The sequence below is a fragment of the Colletotrichum orchidophilum genome (genome assembly GCF_001831195.1).
Source record: "Colletotrichum orchidophilum strain IMI 309357 chromosome Unknown Scaffold_4.1, whole genome shotgun sequence".
Lineage (NCBI taxonomy): Eukaryota > Fungi > Ascomycota > Sordariomycetes > Glomerellales > Glomerellaceae > Colletotrichum > Colletotrichum orchidophilum.
In genome coordinates this window covers 633,674-656,076 of record NW_019172960.1, presented here as the reverse complement: position 1 = coordinate 656,076, position 22,403 = coordinate 633,674, and the positions used below count along the sequence as shown (strand labels likewise).

The 22,403-nt window shown below is 51.4% G+C and overlaps 6 protein-coding genes across 6 annotated transcripts; 1 reads left to right on the top strand and 5 right to left on the bottom strand.

The window, feature by feature from the left end:
• Positions 1 to 779: 779 nt before the first annotated feature.
• On the bottom strand, positions 780 to 1,787 carry CORC01_00861 (zinc-binding dehydrogenase; the record flags this gene model as incomplete). Its single annotated transcript, XM_022612517.1, has 1 exon — positions 780 to 1,787. The coding sequence occupies one exon, from the start codon at positions 1,785 to 1,787 to the stop codon at positions 780 to 782; it is 1,008 nt and encodes a 335-aa protein (XP_022481134.1).
• A 1,445-nt stretch (positions 1,788 to 3,232) lies between these two features.
• On the top strand, positions 3,233 to 5,043 carry CORC01_00860 (isotrichodermin C-15 hydroxylase; the record flags this gene model as incomplete). Its single annotated transcript, XM_022612516.1, has 4 exons — positions 3,233 to 3,619; positions 3,677 to 4,224; positions 4,280 to 4,568; positions 4,684 to 5,043. 4 exons carry the CDS (start codon positions 3,233 to 3,235, stop codon positions 5,041 to 5,043), a joined length of 1,584 nt encoding a protein of 527 aa, XP_022481133.1.
• A 232-nt stretch (positions 5,044 to 5,275) lies between these two features.
• On the bottom strand, positions 5,276 to 6,067 carry CORC01_00859 (uncharacterized protein; the record flags this gene model as incomplete). The annotated part of the gene is made up of 1 exon (XM_022612515.1): positions 5,276 to 6,067. The coding sequence occupies one exon, from the start codon at positions 6,065 to 6,067 to the stop codon at positions 5,276 to 5,278; it is 792 nt and encodes a 263-aa protein (XP_022481132.1).
• Positions 6,068 to 7,798: 1,731 nt separating this feature from the next.
• Positions 7,799 to 9,355, bottom strand: CORC01_00858 (uncharacterized protein; the record flags this gene model as incomplete). Its single annotated transcript, XM_022612514.1, has 4 exons — positions 7,799 to 8,392; positions 8,453 to 8,696; positions 8,751 to 8,957; positions 9,024 to 9,355. The coding sequence occupies 4 exons, from the start codon at positions 9,353 to 9,355 to the stop codon at positions 7,799 to 7,801; spliced, it is 1,377 nt and encodes a 458-aa protein (XP_022481131.1).
• Positions 9,356 to 12,867: 3,512 nt separating this feature from the next.
• CORC01_00857 (uncharacterized protein) lies at positions 12,868 to 14,557 on the bottom strand (the record flags this gene model as incomplete). The annotated part of the gene is made up of 2 exons (XM_022612513.1): positions 12,868 to 13,797; positions 13,853 to 14,557. The coding sequence occupies 2 exons, from the start codon at positions 14,555 to 14,557 to the stop codon at positions 12,868 to 12,870; spliced, it is 1,635 nt and encodes a 544-aa protein (XP_022481130.1).
• Positions 14,558 to 20,406: 5,849 nt separating this feature from the next.
• On the bottom strand, positions 20,407 to 20,775 carry CORC01_00856 (uncharacterized protein; the record flags this gene model as incomplete). Its single annotated transcript, XM_022612512.1, has 1 exon — positions 20,407 to 20,775. The coding sequence occupies one exon, from the start codon at positions 20,773 to 20,775 to the stop codon at positions 20,407 to 20,409; it is 369 nt and encodes a 122-aa protein (XP_022481129.1).
• Between the last annotated feature and the right edge of the window lie 1,628 nt (positions 20,776 to 22,403).

Genomic DNA, 22,403 nt, shown 5'->3' with positions numbered 1-22,403 from the left:
TAAGCACGCACGGGGCATACTCTGTAATTGGCTGCAGCCGGACGGCATGGATCATCTCCCACCCGAAGTCCGTCCTCCGTTCCGTCCTCCGTTCCGTTTCCACCTATTTCTTTTTGCTTGTCGGTCGGGCACCCAGACAACGGCGTCTGCCGGGCCAATCCCGCCGTTGCTTTTCGCATTTGGCACACCTGCAGCTCGCCTGACACTCACCGAGGGCGGCCAACAACCCATCGGGGTGAGAGCTCCGATGTGAGGTGGGGTGTTCCACTCACGACAGCACAGCATTGATTTTTGCTCGCCTCTTATTCACATGTGAAACCAGGAAACGCGCCGAGACATGAATAGATCAAATGAAGAATGTTTCTTCTGGTGCATATCATGCCTTTGCACTAGCGCGAACCTTCATGTTTCACGAGGAAAGATGGGATCAACTCAATTGCATTAGCCTGCCCAGCTGCTCAAGTGGAGGGCCGGGCGCTGCGCGGGTGCTCCGAAACTCTCCATGAATGGAAGCTTACCATGGAGGGCGAATATTTGGAGGTATGGAAGAGTAGCTAACTAAGTAATCACCTTGCGATTTCATTTATTTCTCTAAATCAACCCAATCATATAAATCCCCCGTTATACCACCAAAGCAAAGCAAAGTCATTTCTGCTACATGCGCACTTTGGCTCTGAGCCAAACCAAACCATGCAAACCAAACCAAACTCCGTAGTTCCACTCCCATCACGCACTCCCAGCCGGAAATAGAGAATCGTATCATATATCCAGCTCAGCTTCTAGTCCTTGGCCACCTTGATCAGCAGAGATCCAACACCACTCCCGCCGCCCCATTGCCGATGCGCAGTTTGAATATCCTCCATGTCCCAAACACACTTGATCGGCACCGTAATCGTCCCCGTCCTCAACATATCCAACAAGGCCGTCATGTTGGGCACATACGTCGCCGAGTCCCGGTTCAACGCATAAAACGTCGTGCTCCTCATCGTCAACAAGTTCAAATTCCTCGCAAACAACTTCAACAGCGCCCCCATCGGGTTCCGCGCCGGCCCGCCCTCGTTCAACGACGCCTTGTTATTCCCGAACCCGACGAGCGTGCCGTCCTCGGCAAGAATGCTGTAGCTCTCGTCGAAGCTCTCGAACCCCAGCGGGTCAAAGACGGCGTGCGCGCCCCCCAGCCCAACCATCTCCCGCATCCAGTTCTTGTCGCTGTACACAAAGGGAATCCCGCCCTCCCGCCGAATATCGATATGGTTCCGCTGGCTCGCGGTCCCGTACACCGTCGCCCCCTGCAGCTGCGCGAGCTTCATGAGGGCGTACCCCACGGCGCCGCTCATGCCGTGCACGAACACCCGCTGGCCCTTGGACACCCGCGCCGAGTGCATCACCATGCCGTACGCGGTATTCCAGTCGCAGATGAGGGCCGTCGCCTGGCGGTGGTCCACGCCGTCGGGCACCCGGATACAGTACTTCTCCGGCTGGTTGACGAGCTCCGCCTCGGAGTCGTACTTTGTCAGGACGGCGACGACGTCACCAATTTGGAAGTTCTTGGAACCTGGGCCCAGGGCGCGGACGGTGCCGACGAGGCAGTAGCCTGGCGTCAGCGGGGCTTTCTTCATGAAGGGGTAGATACCCTTGCGCATGTTGACGTCGGCGCCGGAGAAGCCCGAGTACTCTGTGGTGATTTGGATTTCGCCGGGTGATGGTGGAGGGCAGACATCGGTGACCACTTTGATCACGTCGACGTCGCCGTATTGGGAGATGACCACTTTGCGGATACTTGTCATTGTAGCGGTTGAGAAAGAAGTGCCGTGGGGATTTGACGATGATTCGGGAGGTGAATAGGTAATTGACAGAAGAGAATCGAGAAAACAAGAGAGCCCTTGGAAAAACCAAGAAGTATCCCGAGCTATTCCGCTTTATGTACAAGATGTAGCACTTACATACGCGTGTGTCCTGCGACGTTTAACGGAGACGACGCCATGCCGGCAGGCTTCAGCACCAACGGAATTGCGGGTGTCCGCCGGTAGACGGAGCGGCCCGTATAATTCGTCTTACACCCGCATGCGCACGGTGCAGATCTCCATCCTTCGCCGCCACATCAAGGAGATGGTGAGCCTTTTTTATCAAATTACAACCTTCTTTCATCTTTCAGAGCTGCAGCATGGTCAAAGGAACTGGGGCTGGAGCAAAAGTCTCAACAGTTGCTATCCACTTATTCATCAAAGGAAAGTGTATAGAGATGGACTGAACGGGTCTGAGCACGGGCCACCACTATACTATATAATACACAAATTTGACCCCTTTTGCATAGCCCAGGCCTGCTGGCGAAATGGCATCGCGTCACATTTCGGCTCTCTAGTCACTCTGTGAAGATTGTAGGTTCGATCCCTACGTAGGTCGGATTTATTTTTGCGGATTCCAAATCTGCACGTTCAGGCGAAAGATAATCGCATTTTGAATTAGGAAACATTGAAATTCCAATTAGCATAGGAGCTGTTCTTCTTTTGCACTCGCGATTCAGATGTTGTCAACAATCGACGCAAGACGAGAGTAACAACGAGCAGCCAAATGTGCACACTGAACTGAGCGCTGTCATGCATCTCGACGCGTTTCGCATATTCAGCAGGCCAAGCCGTAGCCTAGGGCACGTGAGTGAGCTATTCGAGACCTCCGTCCCCATAGCTTATTGTATACCCTTCAAACGTGGTCCTTCCAACTTCTTCCCCATCCTACATCCAGGCATAACAGCACAAATGAGGCATGTGGTGTCGGCAATATGATGCCTCCAAGACACGTTCAAGACGGATTTTCATATTGATGAGTAATATAAAAACCCTCAGGGACCGATTCAATCCTACAGTGATGCGTCAAATGGTGTTCTGGCCTGCCAAAATCATTAGCCTCACCGAGTTACATCGAGGAGAGTCAGCAAACTACATGAATCGAGCTCAAAAGCAGCACCCTTGCCTGGAAGCTGCCCCTCATCTAGCTACCCCGACTTCAGACTCGGAAAAGTGCAAGGCTGCAAGTGAACGCTCTTCTCCAGCAAGTTTCGGATACAGCGGGCAGAATGGTGCGGGGAGAGCTCGGCAGTTCAGATTCAGATGGTATTGACGCACTGATAACGCGGGGCCGGAACTTGCAGCGACATCAACAGTGCAATTCCTTCACCAACATCTCCCGCCGTCGTGATTGCAAATTATCAAATTACTAATGAGTTCAAGCTGCAATGAGATCTTCAATCCTTCAATCAGACCATCTTCCAGTCTCATTTCCTGGCTTGCTTCTGGGGCTCACCATTACGGGCGCCATAGTCTATGTCATCTACCAGAGATACCTCCACCCCTTGGCCGCCTATCCAGGCCCATTTTGGGCATCTCTCACGGATTTATGGCAGGTCAATCAATTTTTATCTTTGAAGCAACCTTACAACTTGACCGAGCTTCACGAAAAATACGGGGAGTTCGTGCGGTATGGGCCGGACAAGTTGAGCATCACCGCCGAAGAGGTCGTACCACTGGTTTATCAAAAAGGCGGCCAACGAATGCCAAAGACGGAGTACTACGACGCTTTTGGGTCCAAGACTCCAAACATTTTTGGCATGAGGTCTACAGAGGTAGGGGCGATGACACAGCTCTGTATAATGAACGGATTCCGCGCTAACAATATGTAGTTGCACTCCATCAGGCGACGTCACATGTCGCACAGCTTCTCCATTACCAGCGTGAAGGGCATGGAGGAATACTTGGACCAGAACATTAAGATTCTGCGAAACAAGATTTCTCGGTTCGCAAAGACGGGGGAGGCTTTTGATCTCAAGAAACTCCTACACTTTTACACCATCGACGTCCTCGGCGAGCTAGCCTTTAGTCGTTCCTTTGGGGTCCAGGTCTCGGATGACGAGTCTCGTGTCCCTCCAGTCATCCCGCACACTCTTCTTGGCTCGACCTTGGGCGCCTGGCCGGCCATGACATCAACGCTCAAGCAATGGCTACCGAGGGTACCCAGCGCCGGCCTGCATGATTTGTTTGCAGGACGAGCCAAGTGCGCTGGGTTGGCGGCCGAGTGTGTTCAGAGAAGACTGGCAGAGGTTGAAGAAGACGAGAACAAGGGCAAAGTGCAGAGAAAGGACATTTTGACGAGTCTCATCTTGGCCCGACATCCCGATACCGGAGAGAAGATTGCGAGGGTCGATCTGGAGGCCGAAGCATTTGGAATGATGTAGGTCGAAACCCATGCGAGGAAACATGCACAGGTCGCTGACTTGGCACCACAGCATTGCTGGAACGCATACGACCAGCGCGACAACGACACTGCTGTTCTGGAACCTGCTTCACAATCCCGAAGCACTCGGCAAGTGTGTGCGAGAGATTGACGAAAACATGACATCGCTAGACAACGGGAAAGAAGCCTACTCGATTACAGAAGTAGAAACCTCTCTTCCATTCCTTAGGACATGTGTCAAAGAGAATTACCGCATCACACCCGTTTTCACGATGCCGCTGGCGAGACGTGTGATGGCTCCCGAAGGCATTATGGTGGCAGGCCGCCATATCCAGCAAGGGGTAAGCCGACAACGAACCCCTCCCCCTTTATAGCTCTGCCCGAGCATTTATTTGCTGTTGTCTTCATGAGGCAATCATAAGAAGAAAGGCATCCAACTAACGGCTTGTATAATAGACATCCGTCGCAGTTTGCAACCACTCGTTCCATCACAATCCACAAGTATGGGGCAAAGACCACAACATTTTCGACCCGTCAAGATGGGATCGGCCAGAGACGGCTACACGCGCCCGCTATCTGATGCATTTCGGCCTGGGCGGTCGCCAGTGTCTCGGCAAAACGCTTGCGCAATCCAACATTTACAAGCTAACCAGCACATTACTGCGCGACTTTGAGTTTCAACTTTCTGATCCGATGGAGAAAAGACTCGCTGCGGATGGAAGCTTCCGTGGGACTTTGCCAGAGCTGATCAGCGTTGGGGTGAGTGATCTGGCGGGGCCTTTGACGGTCACTGCCCGCAGCAGGGATCGAATGTGACGAGAACCGAGAGACGAAAGGGCAAAGCTTTGTAGTTGATGTTTCCAAGATGTCAAATCTTGCAGTCTATGGCCTAGGTTCCTTCATATCCAACCGTAGCATAGACGAACCATATATACCTTGATCAAACGCCGCGCCGTGGGCCAGATCCGGGCCAATCCCATTATTCGTTACTACGTCGTAGACATTATACACATGAAACATTATTCCTCGCATTCCATTAAACCCCATTTCAAATCTGCGCGGGCCTCATCTTCTCCAGCTCCGTCGGCACGCTGGAATGCTTGACGGTGCTCTCCCCATTCCACCCCCGAAACATGGGATGCGAAAGCAACGGCGGCGTCTTCAGCCGTATCGTGGGCGGCCGTATCGGACCGCCAGAGTCCTCCTCCACCGGCAGCGTCACCCGCCTCGTCGGGTACTTCTTGTGAAGGAGCTGCCACGTCCTCTCGACGCGCGCTTCGTGCTCGGTCCAATCGCCGCGAAGAGACATCAGGAGCCCTTCACCCTCCTCCGCGTCGAGGCTCGACCGGGACCTGCTGCGACCATGCCACGTCTTGGACCGTGTCCTGGCCGGCGGCGACACGGGCGTCGTGGGCGTGTCCGGGGCGGCGGCGGCGGCGGCAGTGACGGCGATGGGTGTGACGGTGACGGATGACCTGTTTTGGAGCGACTTGCGGATGATTGTGTCCCTCAGCTCCTCCTCGGCTAGCATGATGCGCGACCGCGTCAGCTTCGTTCGCCGCGTGTACTCCTCCCACGTGAGATCGGGATCGCGAAGGCATGCAGTTTTGTATTCTTCTGCGAATTGCCTCTTGCGGCGGCGGCGGATGATTGTAAAGTAGACGGCGATGGCGATGATGAGGAGGAACGAGGAGCCGAGAATGGTGGAGACGATGATGAGCGTTTGTTGGTTGGGGCCTCCTCCGCCGCCGCCGGTGGTCGGTCCGGCGGTGAAGTCGGCGGCTACGGGGTCGGAGTCCGGGTTTCCCCCGGATCTCGCGATGAGTAGAGGGACAATCATGCTCTCTAGGGTATTGTTGCGGTATTATGCTGTTGTGATATAGCGAGTGACAGAATTAATATTCCAGTAATTAGAACGAGCGTGGTGCGGCCATGAAAACGACTATGTGGACCAGCGGGAATATCTGGGATGCGCAGGCAAATTCTTGACCGCTTCAAAATATGCGTGTGACGATTGCTCGTGGGTGGGCCGGATGGATGGCCATGGTATATAGCAACCAGACCTTTCTCCCCCTCGTAGTACGGATAGCAAGCCAGCCAGCCAAAAAGGCGGTATTCTATTTAAAACATGCGGCTTCCCAAGGAGACAATACCCACGCAGCAGCTCAGCACTTTGACTAGTCCCATGATTGCGCAGGAACGCCAGGAACACGGCCTTCGTTCACCGTATCCCGCAGAAAGCCTGCAGGTGATTCTTCTGCACGCCATCCTGCCCACCCTTGGCATAAGAAGCGAGGAAAGAAAGTTCGGATACGGACTCGTCAAGGAGCAGCAAACATACATACCTAGGTAGGCAGAGTAAGCGTGCCTATCGGAGTGGGATCTCTCGTCGAGCCAGGGTTCAAACTTCTCGAAACGGATGGCTGGACAGCTGTCTCTCTGGTGATCCGGCCGCTGCGTTGGCCACCCACGCCTTGCAGGGGACAAATAGTGCGTGTTTAACCCTCGGAAAGCTGGACAAACCAAACCAACCAGCCCAGACGAGTAGGGGCTTTAGGGCTGCCAGGGGTTTTGACTGGCTACTTGTGCGCTATAATTGGCGGTCGTCAACACGAGGTCAGGCACAGTAGCGCGGCATTGGCAGAACGGGGGGGCTCAAAAGCAAATCCCGGCTGATGAGTGCCGGGAGTTGTCCGTGTGGCTGTTGGGCTGGAGAGGAGAGGAGAACTGGGAGCGGGATGGGAAGCCCACAGCCCGCGGCCTATTGGAGTCTCAGAAACTCCCGGTGGCTGGCCAGGGGCCGAGCCGTGCAAGACAAGGATCGGATGGGTTTTCTGTTTCTTTTCTGCAGGTCCTTCTGCCACCTTCTGGGTGGATTGCTCGAAGCCGGGGGGTTACGGCAGCCTGCACCGCCCAGTCCAAGACGAATGGTATTGCTGGCCCGAGACTTGGAAGCCCATCAGTCGTGGAACATGGCCATTGGGCCGGTTTTTTTTCATGCTCGCATCGCCTGTGCCAATGAATCTCGTTCATGTACGTTTCTTCAAGCACGACATGCAAGTGGGTTGTTGGTGAGTCCGACGCTCGATCCTGGGGGGGGGGGCACCACATTGCATTGCTCCGTGCCGTCACTGCCCCCCGGCGGCCTCCTAGAGTAAACTTAGTTGATTGAGAAAGAGTTCGGCCCATTGAATGCTGGTGGCTATCCTGATAGAGAATGAAGTGAAATGCGGACATGACGATCTCCTCCAATGTCTCACTTTCGCAGCTGCTATCTGAGCTTGGTCCACCATGTTTGCTTTCTTCAGTCCAATAAAGTACACCGCCTCGCCCGTTTGCGCTTCGGGGCAAGGGCAAACGGCGCCCAACTATTTCGGTGTTTCCTTCTCTCGTCTGTACAACCAAACCAACGTCATGTTGCGTCTAGAGTGCTGCTTTCAAGGATACAGGCAGGCGACAGAAATTTCTGTCATTTCCCGTCTCTTGACTTGGCCCCCGTCGGCAGCGGCTGTTTCGATTGAGATCCAAACTAGCTGGAGCGGGTGGGGGGATAAAATAGATTAAAACAAAATCAAAAGTCTCTGTCCAGAGCAAAATCCAACACCACCACTTTTCTTTCCTTTTCCTCAGTTCGCGTGAAAATCGAAACCATCTGCTGCGAGCCCGACTGAAACGTCTCAACCTGCGGCTCGCCAGAGAACCCATCAGCTCTCCAGAGCGTGCGGTATTCCAACAGCACCTCCCCTTCCTCCGCAGACACCGCCCGAGGAGGCAACCTGGCGCTCAGAACAGTGAGCTTGTCATCTCGGTTCCCCGGCAGCGCAAAGATAACAGTCTTCTTCCCCGGCAAAGCAACGACGTCCCCACGCGCCCCCGTCCGCGTCGGCTGCGGGTCGGCAGGTAGCGCGTGGCGGCTCCATCGCCCCTCTGGGCTGCGGTAGTAGTGTATCCAGACTTCGTTTTCTCGGTTCAGGACGTGGAACCCGCCCTCGTCGTCCGCTGCCTGCGCCTCCTGGTTCAGGATGCCGTTGTTCATTGGGATATCGAAAACGATGAGCCCGTCGTTGTCGGGGAACACGGTCTCGCCTACTTCGAGGTTTGCCAGTCTTTCGCCCTTTGTGTTATTGAACGTCTTGCCCCCATCATCGCTGTGTACGTAGAATAGCTGGATTAAAGGTCAGCTCTAATAGGTCTCACGCCAGGCAGACAGACGAGATCCACGTACATTGTGATTATTTTCTGGCCCGTTGGGTCCGGCTTGGGCGGTGTGCGTTCGCACTTCTGGATCGTCCACGCCTTCGTACCATACAAACCCGCGATACGTGCCGGAGACATGCATGCGGCCGTTGGCGTATGAAATGCCGTTGATGTACGGGTTATTATTGACGCCCGCAAGGAACTGTCCGACGTACGAGTATGATTGGTCCTTGCTGCTGTATTTAAACAGGTGATCGGAGCCTGCTCCCGCACTGCATCCCAGTCAGAGCTCGGTTCATCCTTGCGCATAGAGTCAAGTCACGTACATGCCAATCCGGTAACTCAGAAGCAGGTCGTCGTCGATGCGGATAAAGCGCGGGTACGTTGTCTCCAAGAAGAGTTTCTCGACTCCCAACTGGCCTGTGCGAGTGTATCCAGGAAGCTGATTATGGGTTGGGCTGAAAAGCGAGGCTTTCCATTCATGAGCTTCCGGCTTTGTTGCCACGCCTGGTATTGACAGGCGGTAATGCAGACTTGGTAGCATAAACCCATCAGTAAAGCTACATACGGTGAGACCCATGTCTAGTAAAGTGACTCACGGGTCACAGTGGTGATCGAACGACACATGGATAGTGCCGTCCCCGGCGCAGACTCCTATCGAGATGGTGTTGTGCCCGTCGTCGGCGGTCTGCTCGTAGTCTTCAAAGGTCAACGCTTCCCAGCTGCCGAGAGAGTCGCGAATGGGTCGCCGGGCAAGGCTGACGAAGAGAGCATTGCTCAATGCATCCTTGTGCGTGTAAAAGCAGGTATACTGCCAGCCGTTGAAATTCGTTATGGCGTCTTGCTGGAAAGAATTGGCGTTGATCCGATGCTCTCGGCGCGCATCCAACGCCAACTCAGACTTGGCGAGAAACTTCAACAGAGAACCCATGTCGCTGTTGAGTGCCTGGTTTCTGCAAAGTCTTGAATGTCGTTCAGGATATGCAATGCCAGAGGTTCAAGTCTTGCGTAAAGAGCCCCTCCATCGCTTCATTATCTATCACGCTGACGTACTACGAACCATCGAGTTAGGTTCGGGGAAAAGACAGCCGAGCGGGAGCGGAGGATGATGGATGGTTCCCCGCGCGACGATTCGCCCGATGTGCCGATACGACTGTGAACCCCGGATCTTCTCCCGACTACCGATGCACCGATACAACGCCCCGCACTTTATTGACTAAATCCCACAGAAAGGAGGCTATTCAGCCATGTTTCCCCGCGTTGGGGAACTCGATGTTGATGCTGCCAACTAATCGATTTCCGCGAACGAAGGAATGCAACAATTATCGGGAGTAATGATTGGCAGTCAAGCCTGTAAGTTGGCAGCAGTTGACCGAAGGCTGTGTCCGGTGGACTCCAGAATTTTGATTATTTGCCCTCTGAGGTTGATACTGCATGTGAGAATTCATCTGCGAAACTATTGAAGAATCGCAGCCATGCGGTGACAGGTTGGAGAACAGCGACAATCGCTGGCTCTCGAATCAACGACACCACTAAACGCCGAGACAACATAATGGCTCAAAGATCTCGGGCTTCGTCCCTTCGAACTTGAAACTTTTACTTCTTCTCTTTGTTGATTTGACACGCTGTTTCGATGGATCCCTGATCAACTTCTTCCAGCAGATGAGCAAATGGCAAAATGATCGGTCGTGAACAAGTCTCCCCACCACCTTTCCACTTGTTGGTATCGGAGCAGATTTTAGCCACACATAAGCGAGATCCCCCTCGTCTCGGATCGTCTTGGCCATCGCATTGCCGTCGCGACGAGTTCGTTCCTTTGCGTCGTAGGCGCAGCAATTGACGCGGCGATCGAGAACCTCGGAGTCTTCATCGCTGGTCGCATCCTTCTTGACATGGGTAGAGTCATGTGCTCTTACGTATCGACTGTCCTGACGACGGAGCTGGCGTAATCAGCGCACAGAGTCACGGCAATAGCCTTGAGAAGCACGGCGTATAGCGTCGGAGTCATATTGGGCCCCCCGGGCGGCCCATGGAAGTTCCCGTATTTCGGATTCATGGCATGTTCTTACTCAGCGGGGAAGTTTTCAAGCGAAGTCCGAGAAACAATTACGTGGAACGATTGACCGTGCCTCTACACCTCGTAGGGCTTGGCAAACACCGACACTGATTCAGGCGTTTCCATCGGCGATGGTGCTATGCGGACTCTCCTTGCCGCCGGGGTCAGTTTGCCAAGCAATCCTTACTTGACTCGACACGATCGGCTGAGCCGCGAACTTCTAGTTCGCATCGATGGCATTACAGCGAGGGCAAAGAGCAGACTACAGTTGGTAACCTCACAAGATACCATGGCGCCGGTGATGCAAATACTCTGAAATCCATGAGACCATTGAAGCGGACAATACGCAGAACAGGATCCCCTTCCACCCCAAGGCTCTCTTCGCAACCGCTGGGCAACCGTTGGCGATGATACATGATCATTTGGGGCGGGTAATGATGCAATAAATGGTCCGGCAACGGTTTGGTATCCTCCACCATTATCTGGCAATGTCTGTCTCTCCGAGAATGCCCGTTCTTTTGCCCTTGCTAACCCCCCGGCGCATGTCGGCCGCCGGCCACTTAATATTCAGAAGCATGGCCGACATAAGGGTCGTCTTTGCAGTCACCAAAAGCCACGTCTGGAGCGTTTAATACTTACCTTAATGCTCTCGGGATTGCGATAGTGCCCTGTAAATTCTGCTTTTTCTATGTTGCTAGATTGTTGTCTAGTTCATTGTGCAGTGCTTGTTCTTCTCCGAGGTAAGCTCTATAATGCTGCGAGAGATTACGTGTTTGCTGACACCATTTAGAACAAAGGAATCCTAGCTTGGAGCAAATCGCCCTGTAGAGTAGTAGCAGAGTCGCTACTAGACTACAAACCAAAGATAATCAAATTTCAAAACTTCGGAACCGCGAATATTAACGAAAAGCAATTTGAGGAGGTCTTGAACTTCAAACTCACTACTCACTATACTCCACTAGGAGTGCTCTGTAAGCCTGGAGGTGGAGCTAATTATTCGCCAAAATGGCATGTTCATTCGCTCCTGGCGAAAGTTTCCATCCCAAGCCTTTGTGGTAGAACACATACAGCTTTAGAGCTTCTATCGATGCCTACAACTTACCGTACGCGTGCGTGTCGCAAGGACAGGTTTTAGGGAGCGCGACTGGCTCATACCAAGCCTCGAACGGCGTAAAGACTTTGGTCCAACGCAATTTTCACCACTCAGAGTTCGGTCTCAGTGGGGTGGTTCAGGTGCGGCCTGCGCGTTCTTTCAGAATCCAATCGCATTCAGGCGCCACCAAGACCAATGATAGCGGGCGGCACCTATACAGATCTCAGCTACCCAGATTTACTCTACGATGTGTTTCGGTTGCCTTAATTCAAATCTACTGCAAGCTGATGTTACTCAAATCATGTTGAGCTGTCACGGATCAGAAATATCTTATCAGAAAAGACATGGAGATATTAGAGTGACCTGGAAGTAAAAAGTTTCCTCATCTTACACCAGGTATTACTACAACCTGAGGCTGACTTGCGTTTCTTGGTCTCTACATGAGTGATTCTTATGGACGCAAAGATTTGAAAGCATTACCTGGTCCATTTGGGAGTTTGCGGGCTTTGTTAGTGCATTTGTGCGTACTTGTGCCCGTTCTTTTGCGTCAACGAGAACGAGACCGGAGCCAGACTACCACCAGTTGTCTCGAAACCGCGTCCAAAACTCTATTGTTCAATTTCCTGCGTTCAGATTCTACGGGAGGACATTCCAATGTTGACCAAACACCATGAGTTTCATATCTCAGCTGTCAGCGCGCAAATTATGAACCTTGTCCTTGACACTCATTTGAGTTGGGAAGCTTTTGCTAGGAACCCTGAGCCGTTGGAGAAAGGTGGATCCATGGGGTAACGAAATCAGACTACAAATGGAGTGATCTAGCATGGGGAATTGCGTGGGTAAGGTTGGTCCCGTCATCGTAACTCATCCGGAGTTAGGTTGACTTCGTAGGGATTCCCCCTTGTGGCCTACTCGGCGATATAGAGGTCGGCGATTACAGCCAGTGTTTCGTCCTTGATCCCAATGAGGACGCCCCTCCCCAGTCTCCGGGTCGATCGCTTAAGTCCGCGGTCTCAACTAAGATGGTTGCAGCGTACGCAACCTAATGAATCTGAAAATTTCCGACTGCGAAAGAGTGACCAGTGGGGACAGTAAACACTTTTGAGCTGCGGTTGAAAAGAACATAATATAAGTTACTGTATAATACAATGTCATATCTGGGTATATCATAGCCCATTGAGCTGTTGTTGCCAAACTGGCGAAGGTTTGTACGCCTGTACTTCGTGTAGTCGTATAATAAGCGTTATCATCTCCTGAATGATGCCTGTAGCTGAACTCCAACGAGCCTGGTGGCTCATTCCTTGGTAGTTTCTACACTTATCGATGAGCCAACACTAAAGCTGCTGGCATCGCTCAACTTCCTGCCTACAGCCGCAAGTTTCGGCCGCGTAGGTGATGCCAAGGTGTTGACCTCGACGGAGACTGTCGTGGTGGTCTTGCATTGAATCCCCATGCCCGTGATAGATCCCTCTCCCATGACGAATCCTTTCATGCTGTCTATACCTTCGGCGCCTTCAACTTTGAGCGCTTTCAAACCGCCAGACTTTGGGCCCTTGCGGGCAACCTTCTCGTACCACTCGTTGTATCTCTTTGCCCGCTTTTGCTCCGGAGGAGAACCTCCCATGACAATGGTTGTGTTGCCAAACTTTGGAGGTGTGCCGCACATGAATGAGAAAGTCTCCAGGCCAACTTCTTGCGATGGCGGTCCTTCGTATGAGAAGACGATGGATCGTCGTGTCGATGAGTAAAGAACAACGTCCATCCAACCGTTGCAAGCGATCATGGCTCCCGCAAAGCAGAAGTATCCTAGAGAGATATCGTGGCCAAGCATAGAGGCGAATCGGCCAGCAGCCAAAGGGATGGTGCAGATGACATAGACCAGAGGGTACAAGAGAAAGGTGTGCTGTCGTGCGTAATCTGGGATGCCGGGTAACCGTCTGAGAATCTTCGTCACACTCAGTGGACGCCAAATCGCTCGCGATACCGTACTGTGGTTATTACAGCTTGATGTTGTGCCTGAACTAGAGGAGCTGCAACTCGATGCGCTTGGCGCCGCCCCTGATGAGTGGGAACAGCACGATATAACGCCGCCGTTTTGCCGAGCCAACTTTTGTAAGTGAAAGAATATTATTAAGTAGATTATAGGCGTAAGGATTAGGGAGAGGAAGATCCAAAGGTAATGCAGTGTTAAGCGAACGTCTTGATACTTGGAGTTGATCCAACACTACGGTGTGTGTTAATGTTGTTTCTTCAGTAGCCGCGGAGCACACCTGACTCACCCAAGCGCCGGCTCTCACATAGAGACCGCCCTCACTCTTCCCGTTCTCTGTGATGATTATGCCGAGGACCCCTGTCCCGTAGACGAAACCCCACATCATAACAATTGCTGCATGAAAGGCCCACGTCGGGATCTTTTTCGTCGAGACAATCGACATATATGTGTGGATCGCGATGGCAGTGATGAACACGGAGGACGCCAGGTCGCCGGTCGAGACAAACCATCCTTGGGTCCAACAGGTGCCCGTGCCGACTTCAATGGCGTTTCTCGTCAGCCACTCTACGTTCAGTAGGAAGGCTAGCGCCTGCTGGATGTCGGCGAGAAGCAGGTTGAAGATTAAGACGAGAAACTGATTCGGCGGCTCGTTGATGGCCCTTTGCAACCAACTTTCCTTCTCCTTCTTCGAGTTTTCTTCTTCAGTAGCTGCAGCCCAGTTGCTTGGAATGATGAACACAGCGTCTGTCGGTTTCGGCGACTCCACCTTGGTAATGAGATCCTCCTTCTTCGTGGTTGGTGAGCCGTTTTGCCATTGGATCAGTTTGTAAGTGAGAAACGCTAACAAACCGAGGCTAGTGAAGAAGGAGAGAAACCCCATGGCCGCCACCGCGGCGAGGCCATGGCGGAGAACCGGTGGCAATGGGCGAACCGAGTAAGGCGAGCTATCCGAATCGAAATGGTCGACTACATAATCTGACGGGCCATCCATATCCGCAATGTTGAATAGATCGGCGAAGTTTCGCGGCTGCGTGGAGATATCATCCAGATTTCTTGGCCGGGGGATCTAGCCGTGTTATACCAACATGCAGAGCCTCAGGTATTCAATGTTGGGGGTTTAAGCTCCAGTGAGTCCAGACCAGGGACCGTCTGTAGCTTAAAAGAGAACATACCAGACCCTAGCCTCAACATCAGCCTGTTCAAGCGGCAAACCCAAAAAGGCTATCTGATAATGCTTTCCCAACGCCAAGAACCATCATCCCCGCTAGGTGAAGAAAATAATCCGAGTCATAAAAGCGACTCAGCCCGTTTGCGATGGAGGGTTGGGGAGTGAAGGTTTCTTTCCAAGCCGGATTTCACCCGGGAAACAATCCGTTTCCCGAGAAGAGTTCAATCACCACGCGCACGCACGCTATGGTAAATAGCTGATGTCTGTTAAGATTTCGCCATTAAGGTTCGCCATGTGTTTGTAGACAATAGAGCTCTGGTATTCGCTCTGGGAATGGGCAAAAAAGGGTGCATGTTCCATCCCCGTTCCAAATCGTTCCAGGACAAAAGTATGTCCTAGCGGGACGGACTCTCATGGGCTCGGCGTCCCGCGGACCGGGATGACTCAAGCCCTCCGTCTTTCCCTGTCTGAGTGGTCTCTGTAGCACAACCATGAAGGTGGTTCAGGGGCTGTTAACCCAGAGAATTGTGATTGGCTCTTTGACAAAACAATTTCAACCTACCATTGTCCGAGCACGACGTGATGCCACGAGCTGAGCCGCGGGGTGGACGTGCGTCTCTCCAAAGTCGCAGTTATTTCCGGCCTCAATTACGCCTTCTGCTGAGACGCCGTGAATTGATAGACTCTGCCAAGGTGAACCCTGGTTGAGATCAAGCGGGATGACCAATCGACAAGACACTAATACTGCCACCTTGCGGTGGGTAATGGAAGTACATCTGGGGACCGAGCCGAGGCAAACGTCAATACTATTCCCCGTCTCGCCGAGGTTTGGTGGACGTTATCTCCCCGGAATCCATACTCCTACCCGAAGAGGAGTTTTGGACTAGAACCTACGGAGTACGGATAGACATTCGGGCATTTCAATCACCGCCAAGACGATCCGGGGAAATCCACTTATTGCCATTGACGATATGTCCACTTCAAGGTGGAGAAGGACGGTGGGGGCTGAATTTGCCGTTTAATAAGCCATGTGACAACCACGGATCTCTTGTGAAACTCGATATCGTGCCTGTTGACCATAATAAGTCAAACTCAACAGTAATCATGGTGTCAGTATTCCGCGCCCACGTGGTCACTTGAAGAGTCGGATAGCTTCCGGTTTCCGACCATGGGTGAAATCCTTCCAACTCTGTGACCAAGATACTGCATTCTTCAATAAATCGCAGAAATAGTCTACAGCAAGTCAAATGCTAGCTGCCGACCGAAAGTTCTAGCTTATCTTTCGGCCGGTTTCCGCATCTCAGCTATTTTCCAAACTTTAAACGGCATCCTGAATGCAAGATGCAAACTCTACTATTATTGCATGCTTGCTGTGATGTGAAGAGCCTGCGTCTCGCATTCGGATAATGGTTTTGTTAAAGGATTCACGCCGTTATAAACCCAACGAGCACTCTCCGTTTTTACTCCCGTTCGCCCCAGAGTTCTCACCGTTACTCAGGTCATCCACAGGGAAGGCCGACGACGACAAGCATAACCCAACGCACGCGGAATCTCTCCCGAGCCATCCGATGACACTAAGTACTGCCGCACGAATGGGAGAGATTCCTGTCCGTCTTTCCTTTTCTCATGACTCTCGTCAGCCTTAAATCTGTTCTTTCTGGACCGTAGATCTGATCAATGACTTGTCATCGAGCTTTTGGACGAGCGCAATGAGGCCATTTTGAGTTGTTACGGGAAACGTGTAAGGAGTGCCGTCCGAGATCCAACGTCGCATTTTCAAACATTGCCATTCCCCAATTCAACATTCCCATCCTGGGAACACACACCCACACACATATGGAATGCTGTCCGCAGCTGCCATCCTGATGTGGGTTTCGGTAACACAGTCCTCTGACCTTTTTCTCGACTACACTGACCGTGCTGTCCGGAAAAGAAAGAGGATTGCCTCGGAGCCGATTCGGCGAAGAAGCAGACTCGACTCTTTTGGGGTTGCCTACGCTCGTTGCAGGTAGATGACAAGAGGCAGATTTCTCGCATTTTCATGGATTGGGCAATGCCTCTTTACTTTTCACTGCGTCTCAGTCTCAAAAAAGTGGGAATCTGGGCTGAAATATGTCGTCCGTCCGTGGCCTCAAACTGACTTCATGTTGTTCAGAATACGCAGACCTCGTCCGAAGGCAACGGACGGGCGAATTTCCACACTCTTCATAGTATCTTGTGGACGACGGCAGCCGTCTTACCAAGTCATTTGTCTTCCGAAAATAGTTTCCAATGACTCTGGATCGAGGAATATAGAGAGTTTCGATGATTCGCTTTGACTATACCACACTTTTATTGTGGTCTCGTTCTCCCCAGACGCACTTACTCGGAGTCAGCCGGAGTAATCAAAAGTATACTTTGTCCAGACGCCTCTCTCCAGAATTTGTGAGGCTGACAAGATCGCGTGCTACATGGCCGAGCGTTGCATTGTGTGTCAGTTGCCTGCACACTCAAGATATAGCCCGATACGAAATTGCAGTCGTGACTTGTCCGCGGGCGACATCAGCGCCAAAGACTTCCAGATGGGGAATCATGAACAAATTTCTTTGGTTATGGTTTGTGGCAGTGAAGAAAGGCAATTTTTTTTGGAATGTAGAAGCTGCTTCATCGTCTGGTTCAGACCTTTGCGAACTCAATCTTTCGCGTTCGTTCTCTGCCAAAGCTGTGGAGCCCTACGGATGCCTATTCATCGCCGACGCAGGCATTGATAAAATTCATGCAATCACTGGCCTCCATTTGTCGTATTTGGCTAGCCCATAAGATCACGACGACGGCTGAATCGTGCTCTAGTCAGGTGAGTAGTCTGGTCAAGTCTCCACTCACGCTTTCCGCTGCGCTGACGGATTTTGAAACATGCTAGACTAGTTGAGGTACTGACAGTGGAGATAGCAGGGTCTATGAAATACAGGTTCCGGCGGGACTGTAGAAGAAGGATCAAATACATGATGGTAGACCAGTATGCTGAGCAGTTGTATTGCGTTGCCCTCTTGCCACCAGGAGACTGTCCCAAAAGTGGACTGGAAGTGCTACTATACACTCAGCAATTTGTGTGAAGCCTCTTCTTATGCAACGCGTTGTCGACCTAAGGAGATCCTACTTGTAAATGAAATATACAGAGCTACTGTAACCTTTGTACAATCAACTTATCGAAGTGTCATCTTTAGTCTCTTTGAAATAATTTATGATGTCTTGCAGAACAGGCCTTTGCGATTCGACTTCCTTCCTTAGCATTACAAAGCCTTCACAATGAATCCCCAATGAACCTGCTCAATGTTTATGAAAGAGTACGTAGGTTTCTTCGAGCACGCGTGTTTGAAAACAAGACCAGGATAACAATCCGGGCAGGGCTATGTCAGCTTGGACAACAGTGAAGCTCAGGCGACGGTCCCCATAGCTAGATCCCTTTGCTATATCCGTCAATCTCTTCCAATCGGAAACCTGGAGACTTGTAAAACTGTCGTTCTTAATGTTTCATGGCGCCCAGCAACAGCCGCGACCTTCGCCAGGCGCCTCAGATCGTCACAGTATCAAAATCATCAAGCTGCAAACGGTACGAGAGAATCTGGGCAACACTCGATCACGCTTGACATCGCCAAGACGACAGAAACGTCCAGACACAACCATTACTAGTCAGAGACCTTTAATTGGCGCGTGATGTTACTTGACAAGGATATGCAATGGGTGCGCGCCCACCGGATGTACCGGATCGAAGTAACAACTCGATGCAGGCATGCCAGTTGAGGGATTTATATTCTGGGAGCTGGGGAAGATGAAATGTCAGCCTTGGTAACGCGTTAATAGGGATACATCTGACTCATTTTGCTGTGATAATCCTGGCTGAAGAGAAATGCTTTTCAGCTGTCCACGCCCCTTATTGCACCCAGCGTTGCCGAGCACTTCTGAATTTTGAAACCTGACGACGGTCAAGTTTCATGAAGTCTGATTTGGTTGGGAAGAGAAGGCCAGACAACCTTTCCTACGACCGTACCTATGTCGATGTCGTTGTTGATTACGTTGCTTCAACTCGTACTTTGGATCGGACAACTGCCGCAGGAAATGAGGTAGCCGTTTTGGAACAATACAAGAATTCCGACATGCAGAGTGAACTTGATTATTCGCTGAGAGAAAACACAACTTTGGTCTCTCAATAATAGTGCAGTATGCTGCGGGTATTTCTGAATTCTATCGCGTCTGTTAGAACTGAAGTCTCGTATAATCGCTTGCTTCCCTTCCACTGATAGGACCTAATTCAAGTGACGCTTTTTGGACAAATAATAACGATACCAGCGCCGAGAACCGACGCTCCGCTGGCTGGAGTCCCCAATCTCTGACCGCTACGCCAAGCAGCCCCGGGCTCGCGTGGAGCGACAATTGCTGCCCATCAAGCGACAAGCATTGCACTCCCTGGGCCAACACCGTCGACACCGCTGATTATGTAGAATACGTGACGGTTATCAAACCCCAATTAGAAGTGCATTCGTGCCATATATATTCCTCACCATCCCACGAAACATTTCAAGCACCTGTACAGGCGGCTCCCACTCTCTCGTGCCCAAAACAACTTGCGGGATGTTCCGAGACGGGATGGAGCCAGAGACCACAACCCTTGGTGCTATGTACGTGATGAACCATTGTGTGGCTGACCCAGCCTGGGTGCTGGGAGGGGGAAGACGGGCTTGGATATGAAAATGTTCCAGTGATGGCATTTGAGAGACGGCCTTTGCGATTGCTTGAAGGAGAGGCACGAATGTTTCGTTGTTGATCTTCCATGTGCCTGTATTGACGCCTCTCATCCAAAAGTGACTGGGGTGGCCTGGATCGTTGGCAATCATGGCCTGGTAGAGCGCTGGATGTGCCTCGTACCATTTGAGAAAGGTCAAGTCCAGGGCCTCCAACGCTGCTTTTTGGTTTCCTCCGTACCCAGGTGGCCTCAAATGATCCACCCCGGGAGGAGCCATCAGAGCCAAATATTGTTCAAATTCATCATAAAGGGAACTTTGGATGTATGAGTCCCCCGCAGGGCTTTTCAAATTGAACTCAACCTGAAGCTTTTTCATGGACTGCCAGAAGGGCCGTGGAGCTTCGGATGACCAGTAAGGCCAGAACAAAGATGGATCCAATGGTCCAACGTAAATAAGCTCCCTAAAGTGGTTGGTCGTATGATGGAGACTGGATACAAGTCTGCGCCCAGCATGAGAAGAGAATGAGGGTGATAGCTTCCGAGGATACAAAGCCTCGTCTTGTATGTGCCAGAAAAATCTGCCCTTGCGGAGCGAAGTAGGAAAAGAGAGCTCCTGAAGACAATATGAAACTTGGCCTCGTATCCCAAGACTGAATTCCACGAACGTGTGGCATTCCTAGAAGTTGAATTCATGGCTTTGGATTTCGGGAAATCGGCCGAGAAGTTCAAAGTAGCTGAGGGGGTGGATTTGACGGCCGAAATGACTGAGATTGTGGAGGGGATACCGGAACTCTCGGACGCAGGGCACTAAAGGCATGCATCTGATATTCCGAATGCGAATGAACGAGTAACGGTATCGACATTCGCCAATGATTTGTTCGTCCGAAGTCTACCAGAACAGCTCAGAGTCAGATTTCATAGCGACGGTCAGTTTGAGAGTTTTATCCTGTCGTCACTGTGAGAGTAGCATCAAAAGCGAATCCATCGCTCCTGTCGCCGCCTGGTCGTTGTTCTGACGGTCCATGTGGTTCTCATAGCACAAGCGCCGAGAGTCCTCGTAACCGGGTAAGCGGACCATATAGTTGATGGAGTTCAGCAGGGCCTGGCGGCGCGAGTTCGAGAAATATTGCCGAAAGATGTCGAGCTCATCGCTCTTGAGCTCAATGCTTTTGAAGGTGTGTCTCTCGATGGCGTCCTGGAATCCGCGCGAGACGGGAGCATACTTGGCCAGACAGCCTGGGTCCCGCTCCTCAGTGGCGACGATGACTCGATAAAGATGGTCGACGATTTCGTAAATCAGTTCTTGCGGGAGTGCTTTCATGTTCGACGCTACAGGAGCTGTGGCATTCCAAGCGGCTCGGGTGGTTTGGATGGTTCAGCCAATTCGGCGGGGATGACAATATGTTGGGATGCAGACGAAGGGACGTGGGAGAGACGGAGAGAATCGTTCTGGTACAAGTTAAATTACCTTACTTAGTATTCAATGAACATGGAAACAGTGCCTGCGTAATGGAATGCAGTTGCGCAAGGAAGCTGTTGCTGGATGGCGTTTGATAACGATAGGAAGTGGCCACCCAGTGACTCGAGGATGGTTGCCGTGTTTTGCGTCAGTCACGATGGGCTCACGCTGTTTCCGGGGATGTAGAAGTGGAATTCTGCACCTTCCATTTTTCTATGCCTTCCCTATATCATGATGTGTGCTTCGATGTTGTGATCTCTGATGGGTACCGGCTCACTCATGGCAGTTATGGATAGCAGATATCATGGATGACCATCATACGTTCATCAACTTTTAGCCTAATGACGAGGTCGATTCTGAAACTCACGAATCCGAAATTTTCTCCTCGATCTCCACGCATCGTCTTTTTATCAGATTGATCGGTTTTCAGTCTTTCGGCGATGAAAACACCAGCGTCAGTTCACATTTCCAGCCTGAGCGGCAAGGGCGTCGCCCAGCAATGTAGGTGACTTGAATCCATTCGCATGGCAGGGTAATTAAATTGACAAAAGGAAATACAGATGTAATGAAATTAAAAGGTCAGAAGATCGGACTAAATTTCTCTGTGAATATGAACGGCTTGCAATTTTTGATTTCATCTCCGTGGTGGTGTTCTTGAAGACTCGCAATGCCGTCCTCCAACAAAACATCTTACCCAAGCAAGGCAAACCAGCTTAGGTAATACAAGTATCAGCCTCGAAATGGCAGGTAGATGGACATCTCAAAGAAAGGGTCAACCAATCGCTGTACTTGCTGTCTGGACGTTCCTTACTCAAAGTCTTTTATCGAACATCAAAACGTTTGAATATTGTATAATGACCTCTAGCGGCTACCATCAAGAGCTGGTTTAGTCAGTTGTCCTTTCTATCGAGAATTATGAGGCACCTCGCCAATGACTACAAAATCCTCTATACGTCCTGTCCAAAGAGAGGCAAGAGATCACAGGCCAGAAAGCGGTGGGAGCGATGCTGTCGATTCACAAAATCCTCTCTTCCTGGCCGAACGATGCAAATATCCTGCTCAGCATCCATAACTCAGCAAATTGGGACGGCCTCCCCAAATCTTTCGGCCCCATCTCGACGAGAGCCAATGAGTTGCCTCTTTTGAGTGCTTGGTTTAACGTGCAGGGGTTGCCGGCATAGACCGAAGGGATTGTTTTGCGCCAGCTACTGGAGTGGGAGGCTGGGATTTGAATGAGCTGAGGGGAGCTACTGGCGTTTGTTTGCGACATAGGCCAATCCACAGCTACTTCAATGGAATAGCGCCATTAAAGAATCGTCTTTTGCTAAAATTGATACAATTTCATGCAGTCTCGTATGGGATTCACATTCAGGATTAAGGATTGAACATTAATCGTTGCGTATCATTAAACGCTATCTATACGTGAAGTGCCTCTATCATGCTATCATGCTGAAGTACGGTTGGACCCAGGAGCTGGCCAGAACCCTCCG